General features: G+C 43.4%; 1 protein-coding gene and 1 non-coding gene across 2 annotated transcripts; both read left to right on the forward strand.

The window, feature by feature from the left end:
* The first annotated feature begins 341 nt into the window (after positions 1–341).
* Positions 342–413, forward strand: trnah-gug (transfer RNA histidin (anticodon GUG)). Its single transcript has one exon. It is a non-coding gene; the product is annotated as a tRNA-His (tRNA).
* A 1,960-nt stretch (positions 414–2,373) lies between these two features.
* On the forward strand, positions 2,374–10,875 carry depdc1a (DEP domain containing 1a). Its single transcript, XM_069152871.1, is given in 13 exon segments — positions 2,374–2,422; positions 3,823–4,088; positions 4,191–4,335; positions 4,494–4,624; positions 4,975–5,105; positions 5,400–5,447; positions 5,557–5,694; positions 6,021–6,094; positions 6,096–6,996; positions 8,041–8,213; positions 8,339–8,515; positions 9,404–9,610; positions 9,987–10,875. Coding segments are annotated over 13 exon segments (2,574 nt in total). The 5' UTR covers position 2,374; the 3' UTR covers positions 10,122–10,875.
* The last annotated feature ends 1,911 nt before the right edge of the window (positions 10,876–12,786 follow it).

Consider the following 12,786-nt stretch of genomic DNA (forward strand, 5'->3'; position numbering starts at 1 on the left):
TTCTCTTACAAATGTCAACGTGAAAGTAATGATGGTAGTCAGAATTAAGATTTGATTCAACAGAGTAGACCTCTGTGTGGTCTCTCTCCTGAACCGGAATGCGGTTCACAGTTTTAGAACGGAGTGAGGAGTCTGTTCATTTATATACGATCTTCGCGATATATGAACATAGAAAGACACTGTGGATAAAATGAAAACAGAGACACACATACTCTTTAACTTTTATTTGTTCCTGAATTGATATTATCAGTAATTATTCTAATTGTATATTAATAGACTGCTGTTATCAGAACTTTCTTTATTTCATTGAAACCGCCTCGCTGCCGTCCACACCGTAGCTCGCCGTGATCGTATAGTGGTTAGTACTCTGCGTTGTGGCCGCAGCAACCCCGGTTCGAATCCGGGTCACGGCAGTGTTTTCGGGGCAATTACAGTTTTCTTCTCAAAACCAGTAAATGGACACTGTTCTCAAAATGTTCCTTCGGAACTTGTTGACCTGTTTTTTTTTTTTTTTAAAAGAAAAACTGCAAATGAAATTGCAAGAGTAAATACCTATATTCAAAAACCTATTTGACCTCTACCCACTGATAATAACTCTTGTATACATATGCTGTATATATACTACATTTAAAAAATTTAAAAAAAAAAAATGCTTGTTTATACCCCAGACAAAATATTTTATCATAGTGAATGATTTTCAAACAGATGGTAGGTCCAATTATGACCAGCTGCGTGCAGCCTTGCACAGGAGTTGTGAACAATCTGATCCTCCTTCAAGGCCTTGAAATGTGATCAAGTCTTAAATATCTTTATTTAATTTTTTTTATGAGATTTTGAGTTGATCAGGCATTGAGTAAATTGGAGCAGAGCAGCCAAGACAATCTTGAAGGGTTTATTTCCACTGATAAAAAAAAATGCAATAGTTTTATTGAACTAAACAGGATAAACTAATAACACATTTATGCACATTTGTCAAAGCTGCAGAGTTATGACTTAAATTAAAGGCTTTTTTTTAAATTGATGACTTTAAATTTGTCATAATAAAAACACATACATATTATAAGAGTGCTTCACAATGCCTTCCAACAGAGGAATCATTTCTGTGCTTTTAAGTTTAAGAGATACAGTTTTCTACATTAAGGAAGAAGGTATTATCTTCTCATCTGCACATAAATCATCAATTTAAAGAAAAGGGTCCATCATTCAAATGACCAGCGTGTAGTTTGATGCAGCCTCAGTTTAAATGGTGTAATTCATTAGCAGTGAGGAAGTTACAGCAGAACAGCTCACAAAATAAAAAATCAAACTCGTCCAAGAGATCATCCATTTTTTTATTTTCAATGTAAAATCATAATTTGAAAAGTAATTTGTAATAGCGCCACGCTGTATGCAGTAAATGTACTCACAAAGCAGAGAGCTTGATTTAAAGTTGCTTGGACACTGTTTTCAGACATTAGCATGAGACCAGTCAACCCCAGTGTCTATCCATTTGGAAATGTCTCTAACCTCCACTGTCTTTTTGTCTTCTTGGGTCCCTCCTTCCTTTTCTGCCTTTGAATGTTTTCCCCCATGGAGGGCCTTTTCAGAGATGCTAATGTCAATCCTATTGCCTACTTAACTTTGAATACAAAAGAGCTGACTCCCCCTGGTTGAATTGCTGACTCTGCAGACAGGAGGGTCCCAACTGTAAAACACAAATTTAAATTTAACCCTTCATTCAACAGCAGATCTTATTCACATCACAATATCTGCGTCCATCAGTGTGTAAAGCTTAAATATAGCCACGTAAAGAAAGCTCACACACATTTTATCATGTTATGCGATCTGACATTGTACTTTATTTACGAGACAAAAAAAAAGTAGACTAGATTACAGCTTATTATTTGTTTAATATGTTGTAAACCTGAATAAATGATATTGTGTAATTTACAGAAAATGTGCAACACAACATGAGAAAATGCACTTTCATTGCGTTCTCCACCACAGCACATAACTACACAATCCTACTGTAGTCAACAGTATGGTGGTCCTTTGAGATTTGTTGGATTTAAAACAAAAAAGACTTGTTTTTGTGCTCCATGTTTTGTTTTTTTTTCCAGTGGGACGTTTTTATTTTGATCCTCCGCCCCGTTTCAAGGGCGACGCTGGTCACGTGGTACGACGTTCGTCCAATCAGCGGCCAGAAGAGCAAGGGCTCGTAATTTTGAACGGACGGTTCCGGAGACGAGCACGACGTGAGTTCTCCAACAAGCGAGCCGGAACATCAGCCAATAACTTCACGAGTAATGGATGTTTTTACCTCTTATCGGATGAAGCGAGAACTTTAGCGCGAAGTTGTTTGTTTGTTGTTGTTGTTGTTGTTGTGGTGATAAACATGAGTTCCCATCTTATCACCCCTGGACCGTACCGAGCCACCAAACTGGTAAGTTAACGTCCATTTGCCGATAAGTCGTTAGCGGTCCGTTGGACTGAAAGCAACAACGGAATTAAATAACCTTTTTGTTTGTTTCGGTGCTATAAAACTATTGTTTTTGTTTTTTGAGAAATTCCAAACGAGTAAAACTTTAACCTGAAGGTTTAATTACGTTGTTCCTTCTTCCGGTAACTTTACGTGGCTTAAAGTGCTCCAGAAACTGTGTCTGCGATTTAACTGTGTTTTTTTTTTTTTTTATATCATCATTTAATTAATCATTTGGTTTGTGAAATGTCAACAACTAACATCAGAAACCAAAGGATCATCTTTACCCTATTAAAAATAAAAATTAAAAAAAAAAGGACGAGAGGGTACAAATCGGATTATTTTGCTATTTATGCTTACAAAAAAATACTCTATCGTTGTCATAATTAATGTTAATGCTGATTAACTTTCTTTTAATTAATAAAACTAACTGATATATATATATATATATGTATACACCATTTTTTTTAATTTTTTTTTTTTAAAATTTTGGTCTGTTAACTGATCATTTTATTCCATAAAATCCTCAGATATTTGTGATTTCTCATCACTAGTTTCCATTTCAAGGGGCAAACAATTTAAAGTCTGCAGATTGCTTTATTGTTCCAACCAAAAGTTAAAACGTGAAAGATATCAAATTATAAACAGAAAATTCAGCTGACATTATCAAGTTGCAAATGGTTGTAATTTTACATCAATAACTGATTTAAAAGAAGAATCGCTGAATTACTGTTGATCCACCAGAGGAGGGATTTGTTGTAAAAACTTCTTCTGGGGTTCATAAAGAAGAGAAATATGTAATACCCCCCCCCCCAAATCCTCAGCAGTTAAATGGTAAATGATCTGTACTTGTATAACGCTTTATCACCTTTTTCCATTCACCCATTCACACACTAATAAGACAGACTAACATTCACACCATCGGGAGCAACTTAGGGTTCAGTGTCTTGCTCCAGGACACTTAGGCATGTGGACAGGAGGAGCACAACCCACTCCACCGTCTGAGCCTCCCGCAGTTACAAACATCTGTACTGTAAAGAATAACTTTATTTGGAAACCGAAGTGTTTGTCTTGCAATAATGTTCTTCACACTGCCCAACTGTTACGGGAGTTTTGACCTTAAAATACCACTAATTCATGAATTATAATTTCAGCACAACTTCTATTTTTTTTTTTTTTTTTTAAAGTGTTAAATTGCGGTGCATTTTGTTGTTGAGCAATTTATTACACACAGAGGCATCATTGCCTTGTTTCCATGCAAAAAATAATAATAATATTTTTTTTTTTTTTTTTTAAAAGAGGTTTGTAAACCTGTAACCAAACTGAAAATGTTCCCGCTAAACTCGGTCTCTGTCCTCCTTCAGTGGAACGAGGTGACTCAGCTGTTTCGGGCCGGCATGCCGCTCAGGAAGCACCGCCAAAACCTCAGGCACCACTCTTCCTGCTTCACCGCTTGCGCTGCCGTGGATTGGATGCACCAGCTGCTCCGGAGCAACAGCAACTTCGGCCCCGATGTCACCAGGCAACAAACGGTCCAGCTCCTGAAGAAGTTTCTGAAGAACCACGTGATCGAAGATGTGAAGAGTCGCTGGGGGACGGAGGATCTGGAGGACAACAACGTGCTGTACAGGTCGGCATCGGGCGGAGCTTCTTTTTTTTTTAAATTTATAGTTATTTAACAAAACACTTGGGGGGGGAGAAAAATTAAACGATTGTTGTGTTTTGTCTTCAGATTCCCCTCCACTTCTCCTCTGAAGCCCATTCCCTGTCCAGCTACGGCGTCGGCCTCCAGCTCGGTGAAGAGAAGACCTTCGTTCAGGGACAGGGAAGGTTTCTTCAGATTCAAAAGCGCCAAGAAGCAGGAGAAGGAGACGTTGGTGAGTCAGACGCCACGCGGGTTCATGTACCCGTGTAAAACATTCATAAAATCTATCGCATATGTCGTTTGCTTTCACGGTCACAGTTTTATCCAACAACAAAAAAATGCAACATTTTGTGATTTGTGGTTTATGTTCTGTTTTTTTTTCCGTTTCAGGAAAATGTCGATCCCGCCCTCCAAGCGGAGAGCGAGGGCGCGAGTCGGCCAACGGACGAGCAGCCGGCGCAGAGACGAGAGCTGACGGCGGAGGACGAACGCGACATCTGGAGAGACGTCACCCTGACCCAGTAAAGACACGCAAACTAACCGCTACGAGGGTGAATCAATAAGTTCGGAGGCTGCTCCTGTTGAGCACAGAGTGGCACCAAAGTTTAGTGACAAACTATTGGGGACAGTTTACGGTTTACAGCCCCGTGAATGTAAAAAAAACAACAACAACAACACGGAAACGATAAATGTCACTCAAAACACACCTGCTGCACACCTATCGATCCGCCCTCGTACCTGATCCATGAGGCCTAAGCAGAGGTTTTTAAAATCCAGGAAGTAGATGGTGTGGAAGGATTTTTTTATTTATTTTTATTTTGTGTGTGTGTGTGTGTGTGTGTGTGTGTGTGTGTGCGTGCGCGTGTTTCAGCCTTCAGAGGATTCTGGGTGACGGATCTCTCCGTGGGGTTTTAGACCAGCGTTACGTGAACCCGCAGAACATCATCCACAACATGACCAAAGTCAACAAACACGGAGTTGTCACGCTGGACGACAAAACCAGTAGGTTCATTTATCAACAGAGAACATTCACGAGCCGGCAGGAATATCAACTTAGACCACAGGTTTAATACTTTCTCAGTACGTCTTCTGTTCTTATTGAAATAACTAAAATCCTCGGAAATATGAGGTTCGGTCACATGACTTGAATTATTTAGTTTTTGTAATACCGCCTACGAGCAATCCTACTTCTATATTTATGGACAGGTTTGTTGTTTTCCGGCCTCCAACAGTCACATTATCAGTTAACTGTGTGTTCAAGTGGTAACCAGTCTAACCTGTCAATCACCTGCCCAGACGACCTTCCACACTGGGTTTTGTCTGCTATGAAGAGCCTGGCCAACTGTGAGTAGAAACCAGCCACTTCAACAACCAACACACGGTTTGTGTTATCTTTATGAGTGTTTGGTTTCAGTCTCGCCGACGGCTGCCGCGACTCGCTGTTTATTTTCAGGGCCGAAGTACGACAGCGGGCAGCCGTCTTATCCCGGCTTCGAAAGAGACGTCTTCAGAACGGTGTCCGACTACTTCTACAGCCTCCCGCAGCCGTTGCTCACGTACGAACTGTACGAACTGTTTATCAACGTCCTGGGTAGGTCGACCATTTCCCCTTCGTCGTTTACAACGATCAAAGCTGCTGTCTTTGCTACGAGTTGACTGCCTGACCTCTAAAGGTGCCCTTTGACCTCTAACGGAGGTTTTGGTTGTCCCTAACAGATATGAGCTGCAGTACTTTTTCCTTTTGTGTTTTCTCTGACCAGCTGATGGTTTCTGTATGTTCTGTAAAGGTTTTGAACTAACTGAACCCTCTCCCTCCCCTTCACTGCTTGCACTGACACTCTGCCTGCACCGCTCGGCTCTCCCCCCCCCCTCTCCCTCCCTCCCTCTCTCTCTCACTTACTCCCGCGCTGCCTTCAGTGTTTTGCGGGTACATCGCGGCGCCCACTTCGTACCAGCGCGGGAAACGCAAGATGTCCGACCTTTCCTCGGTCCCCCCCCGCGGCCAAGGCGTCGTTTCGCTCCACCGAGTGTCTCCTCCTGTCGCTGCTCAGGCAGCGGACGTGCGACGAGGTCGAGTCGCCGATGTGGGAGGTGCTCGGCGGGACGCTTCAGTCGCGGCTGGCGGCGCTGGGAGGAGGCGCGGCCGCCGCCGGTCAGTTCGGCGGCAGCTGCACGAGCCTCTCTGCGGTTGTTCCCGTCCGGCCTCGGCCCAGGAGCTGCTCAATGGAAACCATCCTCGACGACTCCGCCTGTCTCACCCGGCAGCAGCTGTTCCAGTCCAGCGACAGCCTGGCGTCCTGCGCCCGTGGCAACGGGGGCGAGGACAGCGTCCCCGCCATGTGGGAAAACGCTCCCGCGGCTGCAGCCAGAAGTAGACTGTCCGTGGTGTCCGCGGCTGGACTGTCCGCTGCACAGCCGCTGCGGGCTTCGCGGGCGCGCAGCGTCGGCAGCAGTCTGGACATCGTCATGGAGACCAGGGAGGAAGACGTCGGCGAGGTCAAGCGGCAGGGTCGAGCGAGCAGCTGCCTCGGCGTGAACGCTCCAGCCTGCCGGCATCGCTCCTCCTCAGCTTCAGCTTCACGCCCTCCCTCGTTGTCCTCCCATCGTCCCTCCTCTTCCTCCTGTCGCCCTTCCTCCTCCTCCTCCTCCTCCCCCCCTCTTTCACCTGCTGCAACCAAAGCACAAGGGTCCGCCGCCGCCGCTGCAGGACCCTGCGGGCCCAGATCGGCCTCCAGTACCTCTAATCTTCTGACGCTCCCCGTGCCCGCCGTCGTCCGGCGCTGCCTCAGCTCTGTGGACGTGTCCAAGCCTTCTCGTCCCGTCTCGCTGTTCAAACCGCCTGTCTGTCTGCCCGCCAGCAGCTCCCAGCCCCCCCAACCCAAACCTGAGCACAGTAAGACCTCCTCCCCTCTACCTCTCTCTCTCTCCGCATGTGTGTGTGTGTGTGTCTGCTTCTGTGTTGATGTCTGATCAGATTAACCTCATCTAACATCTAACCTCTACAGCAGGAGAGTTGTTTTTTTTAATTTTTATTTTCCCGATTTTTAAAAGAGGAAGTAGGGATGTGAAAACGACCTCACTTCCTGTGTTCTGCATTAGCAGGTTATCGTTGCAAAGGTTTCAAGAACAACATACAGTTTCAGGGGATCATAGAGTTTCTATACCTGTTCAGTTGCAGCATACATTAGCTTTGTTCTTTTTTCTATGTCCTGCTTTTGATTTTGATTTTGATTTTGTTCCGATGTGTCATATTTACCCACAACTCTAGAATGTGATGAACAACACGCTTACGTGAGCTCCATGAAGCTTTGAGGCTGTGGAAACTTGAAATGGACCGTAACAAAAAGACGAAGGCGGTTTGAAGAATGAGAAATATATATATTTAAAGTGACATAACAGTTTAATAAGCTCAGAAAATATATATGAGCGTTGTCTGTGGGAGCCTTTATCCACACTTGTGCATGCTTCTCCTGCTACTTTAAAATCTTTCCAGACACCTACAAACTTAAGGGAAAAAAACAAAACAATACTAGGTGGCTGTAAAGGAGCCAAAAAAAAAACATTTTTCTATTAACGCCAGTACGAACCGTCTCAACCTCAAAGATGGCAGCAGACTCCCGGAGTGACTCTCGGCTGCTTTTTAACAAACACCGTACAACGTTCATAACTCTTAGCCGACTCATCTTTCACCGTAGCGGATTCATCTCGTCATTCATCCGTCCGTCCGTCCGATCTGATGCAGCGATGGATGAATGCGGCCCTGAAGAGGGATTCTGCAGCCGCTCGTTTCTGTGCCGAACCAGAATCTTCTCTGTCGTCATCGTATTTTCACCGTGTGTGTGTGTGTGTGTGTGTGTGTGTGTGTGTGTGTGTGTGTGTGTGTGTGTGTGTGTGTGTGTGTGTGTGTGTGCGTGTGTGTGTGCGTGCGCGTGCGCAGGCGTTCTGCAGCCTCAGTGCGAGCGCGTGGCCATCGAGGCCCTGCAGCTCTGCACCCTCCTCCTCCCCCCCGCCTTCCGCAGGAAGCTGCAGCTCCTCATGAGGATGATGTCGCGCATCAGCCAGAACGTGGACATGCCGCGCCTCCACCCCGCCATCGGCACCCGGACACTGGTGAGGAGATGACGGACGGCGTTCCTTATATGTGACCCGTGTCTGATTTGAATGTTTTTATTTTGTTTAATCGTCCCTCTGTGTGTGTGTGTGTGTGTGTGTGTGTTTTTTTGTGGTCCCTCCAGATGGTTCACACGTTTTCCGGCTGCGTCCTGGGCAGCGCTGAGGAGTGCGACCTGGACGAGCTGTTGGCGACCAGACTGGTGTCTTTCCTGATGGACCATCAGCAAAGCATCCTGTCGGTCCCGGAGTACCTGCACGGCGCCATCAGTGACCATATACTGTATCTGCGCACAGCCCAGGTACGCCTTTACAACAACAACAACAACAAAAAAAAAATCAAAAAGCCCCTGTACGTGTAGAAGATGTATTATTAAGTCATGGGGCTGAGCATGTCCGACCCGGCAGTGAAATCAGACACGGTTTTCAAACAGGCAGGACTTCATACACCACAAACATCAGGACCCAATCCTGTAAACTTTGAGGCTGCCAGCGGGGGGGGGGGGGGGGGGGGTTGCATGTAGTCATCGATCCGCTAAGTCGCTTTCAAGTCATTCGATTTGTTTATCTTCTGAATAAAAATGTGAGTTTTTAGGGTTTCATCAGACTTCAAAACTGTTAGAGGTCGTGTTGACCAAAGCGAACCACGTGACTCCTGCAGTAGCACACGATGCAATACTACGAGTATCTGCACAAAATAGGGAAATACAAGTTGTAAATTCAAATATATGTAAATTCATATGGAAGTCAGGTAAATATATAGTTGTGAGTTCCCATATTAACAATGTAAATACCAGACCCAATGCTAAAATTGATTTTAACCTTTAGTAAAAGCACAGTGAGAAGCTAAAATATTTCACTCAACTTATTTCTTATTTCAGTATAAAGATTCATCCTATTTGTAGGACTTTTCACTTTAATGTTAAATTATTTTCAGATTTCAGACTGTGACCAGTTGTTACCAGATTCAAAGACAACCGGCGAAACCCTTTTACTTATGTTTTGATTCTGCGCGTTATTGTGACATTTAGGTGGTTTTGAGAATGTTTTCATAGATTTTAAGTGGGATGAAATTTAGAGGAAGATGCCGTTAACGCAGAAATAGTGAGCATGAACATGGAGGTCGCCGCCTTGGACGTCTGAAATCCCGGCAGGCGTACCGACGTGCTCTCGCTGTCCCTGGTCTTCAGGTCCCCATCGACTCCGTCTCCAACGCCGAGGGAGAAGATCCGGTTTGCGTCCCGGTGCCGGTTTACACGTTCTGCCAGCAGATTAGCGGCGCCGAGTTCGAACAGCAGAAGCAGGCGTCCTCTCGGAAGGCCATGGAGGAGCTGCTGGAGATCCTGCTGACGGACCAGAACATGAGCGACAAGGACCGACGCAAGAAACTGAAGCAGGTGATGAACACCAGTCGAACTCGGTTTAACGGGAACGTGCTGGAGCTTTCTCCGGTGTAAACACTGGTGGCAATTAAATAAAGTATATTTCTATCTGACTTGTGATCGCCCGACTTCGCTCACAACACGTTCCTGCGAATGTTTCACAATAAAAGCCTTTTGTTTTTTGTTAAGAAATTAGGGGTTTCTGTCTGAAAAACCAAAACACTATTGGGCTTTTAATTTGAAAATACTGCAGGAAATGGTGCGTTTGTACAGTAACTTCCGGGTAGCTGATCAATAACGAGGCTTTAGGTTGACGTTGTGAATCAAGTTCGCACATCTTAAATGACGAGTGTGTCGTTTTCTGTGTCTTACTCTCGTCCTCTCGCTGTAGTTTCAGAAACAATACCCGGACATCTACGGACGCCGCTTCCCCTCCTCAGACAGCAAGACTGACAGCAGCAAGCCAAAGATTAAACCTGCCCTCCTCAACATCAAGAAGACCAAAGCTTTCGGCATCAGGAACTAAAACAAAACTGTTGCTGCACTATTACTGCACTGATATTTGCTCTCTCTCCCGAGAGGAGAATCGGAAAAAGTCCTTTTCCCCTTCGCGGCCATGAACATTGTGCTTCCTTGGAAACGCTGTTGTTACCGTTAATGCAGACCGGGAGACTTTTACAAAGGTCTGTGTGTCTGTCTCTCTGTCTGTCTGTCTGTCTGTCTGTGTGTGTGTGTGTGTGTGTTGGCAGCTGAGTAAGATGAAGGCAGAGGGACAGACGGTAGTTTACACCACTTAGCCTGTAAATATAACGGGTTTTGTGAAGTAGAATTTTGTTGTTGTTGTTTGAGTTTTTTTGCTTTCTTTTCCTTCCCCCTGTTGTATGTGACATCACTGGTCGATATGGGAACAGATAGATGACATCGTTTTTAATTTATATCGGCAATCACATTGGGAGCAAATCAAGTTGTCGGTTATGTTTGTTTCATTTGGGAATCATTTCAGATTTTTCTGTCTTTTTAAAAAAATCCGTTATTTTAAATGGTGCAAGTCTTTTTCAGTTTATTCTTTGTGTTTTTCTGTGTGTACTCCCTGCTTAGAGGAATGTTTTGCACTGGGTTCAAGGCATTGCGAATAGCCAAGTAAGCTTGTGTCAATCATCAGAGCGGTTCATTTATATGTATTTAATGCATATTACGCTCCCCGACCGAGCCTTTCACACGACACCTGTTATGTTTTGGGGTAAAAGGTTGCTACAGCTTCTAATTAAAGCTTCATAAAATGTTTTTCTTCACATGTGAGCTAAATTAATAGGCGGTGCCAGCTGACTTGTTTTTTTTTGTTGTTTTTTTTAAATATATAACAGGTACTTTGTAAGCTGAAGTGATTTGTTGAACCCACACCATGTCAGGTGTCTGAAGAAATGTCAAACTATCCCCCCCCCCCCTTTTTTTTTTTTTTTTCTTTTTTTTTTTTAATGTATCCTCGGCGATATGAAGTATTAGTTCTACCTGGATGTGTGTTTGTTTATACCTCAGATAAAATGGTGCACAGATGTGTGTAACCATTTGCGCATTCATCAACAGTGTTTTTTTATTTTGGCAAAGAGGAGTGTGTAATGAATACTGACAACTCCTCTATGTTGTTTACTATGCAAAGTTCTGGGAAATAAACCTGTTCAGCTATTTTATGTAGGACTCTGTCCTGTTTTTATAATAGCATTAAGTATATATATTATGTTATATTAAGTTACTGAACATGTGACTGGCATGTAAACAGGTGATATAATCATGTTAACCTTATACACATTGCTTTAGTTGTGGGTTGTACTGTCTATCATCACATCAGATTTCATCCTTGACAGTTTTACATCCTGATTATTAACTTAAACCTCAAAACAGCTTAACAAACATCCAAATAACTGCTTATTAGTAAATAATTATGAGGACTAACGCCCATAATATCCTATGTGATCGTTCATTACACTTGTAAAAAGTAACTGATCAGGATTAAATGGATGTTTATTGTAGAGTTTGCCTTAATTATACTTCAGTTCCAGATTTAGTTTTCATGTAGCTCTGAAGTGTACTGAGCACATTTGTGATCCCCAGAGGATGAACCTTTCCAGTTGGGACATTTATTTTGTTCAAGATACCCCGGCTCAGTTACCACGTAAATAGTTGCCGATATTCATGGTTTCCAGAGGATGAAGCCCACTGAAAGTGGCAAGCCCTGGTTTTCTTATGTTTGATTATGTTTATGTTCATGTTCATGTTTATGTTCATGGTTTGTCTATCTGTCTGTCCCATTCTCGTGAATGCGACATCACAGGGACACCTTGAGGGAATTTTGTTTAAATTTGTGGCCATAACTCAGCGACAAAAGTTGACACACAAATAAAAATGAAACGATAACGTGAGGACGGTTTATATCCTAAAGGTCAAAGGTCAACTTCAACACCTTTTTTTTTTTTTTTTTTTTTTGGTGCCAATTTTTCACCAGTATTTGGTCACGGAAGTATTGGACAATTTAGAGATGAGGATGGTGATAAATAAAAAAAATAAATATGTCCAGAGATCATCAACGTTTTAACAGTTCAGCATCAAAAACACAAAGTATCTCCAAAGTTGGAAAGCTCCTTCCTCTGAGGACCGTGAATGTTCGTGCAGAACTTCATGTCAATGCATCGAGCGGTTGTTAAAGATATTTCAATCCAATCCAAAGCGGTTTACGGCCAGACGAACATTGCCAGTAACTAAAAAAAATTTTGTTTTTTTTTCAGTGCCTAAATTTAATTTAAATTCCCTCCTGAGGCCGTTCTGTCAAACAAACATCAAACTTTTAAATGTGTGATAAACATTTCAGGCTGGTGGAGCTGTTTGCAACACCATTTTGTTTTGTTGATGTATTCACAGGCAGACACCACACATCAGTTTCGTTAACCCGCTCCCAGCAGGGACACACACACACTCACTGGATGAATGATTACTGCTCTGGCTAATGCAGCCATTCATTTCAATTCTTCCTCCTCTTCAGAGCTGCAGTGTTCATTTATCAAGATGACAGAGGACCAAAAAAACAAAAACAAAAAAATGGAGTTATTCCCTTGAACTTTTCTGTGTGCTGCTCCCCCTCCCTGCTCAGTGTCAGTCGAAGATGTCTGGAACTAATTAGACAGGATCACTCGACATGC

The sequence above is a fragment of the Embiotoca jacksoni genome, unplaced genomic scaffold (genome assembly GCF_022577435.1).
Source record: "Embiotoca jacksoni isolate LCO1_2020_lvr unplaced genomic scaffold, fEmbJac1.0.p SCAF_19, whole genome shotgun sequence".
In the NCBI taxonomy this organism is placed as follows: domain Eukaryota; kingdom Metazoa; phylum Chordata; class Actinopteri; family Embiotocidae; genus Embiotoca; species Embiotoca jacksoni.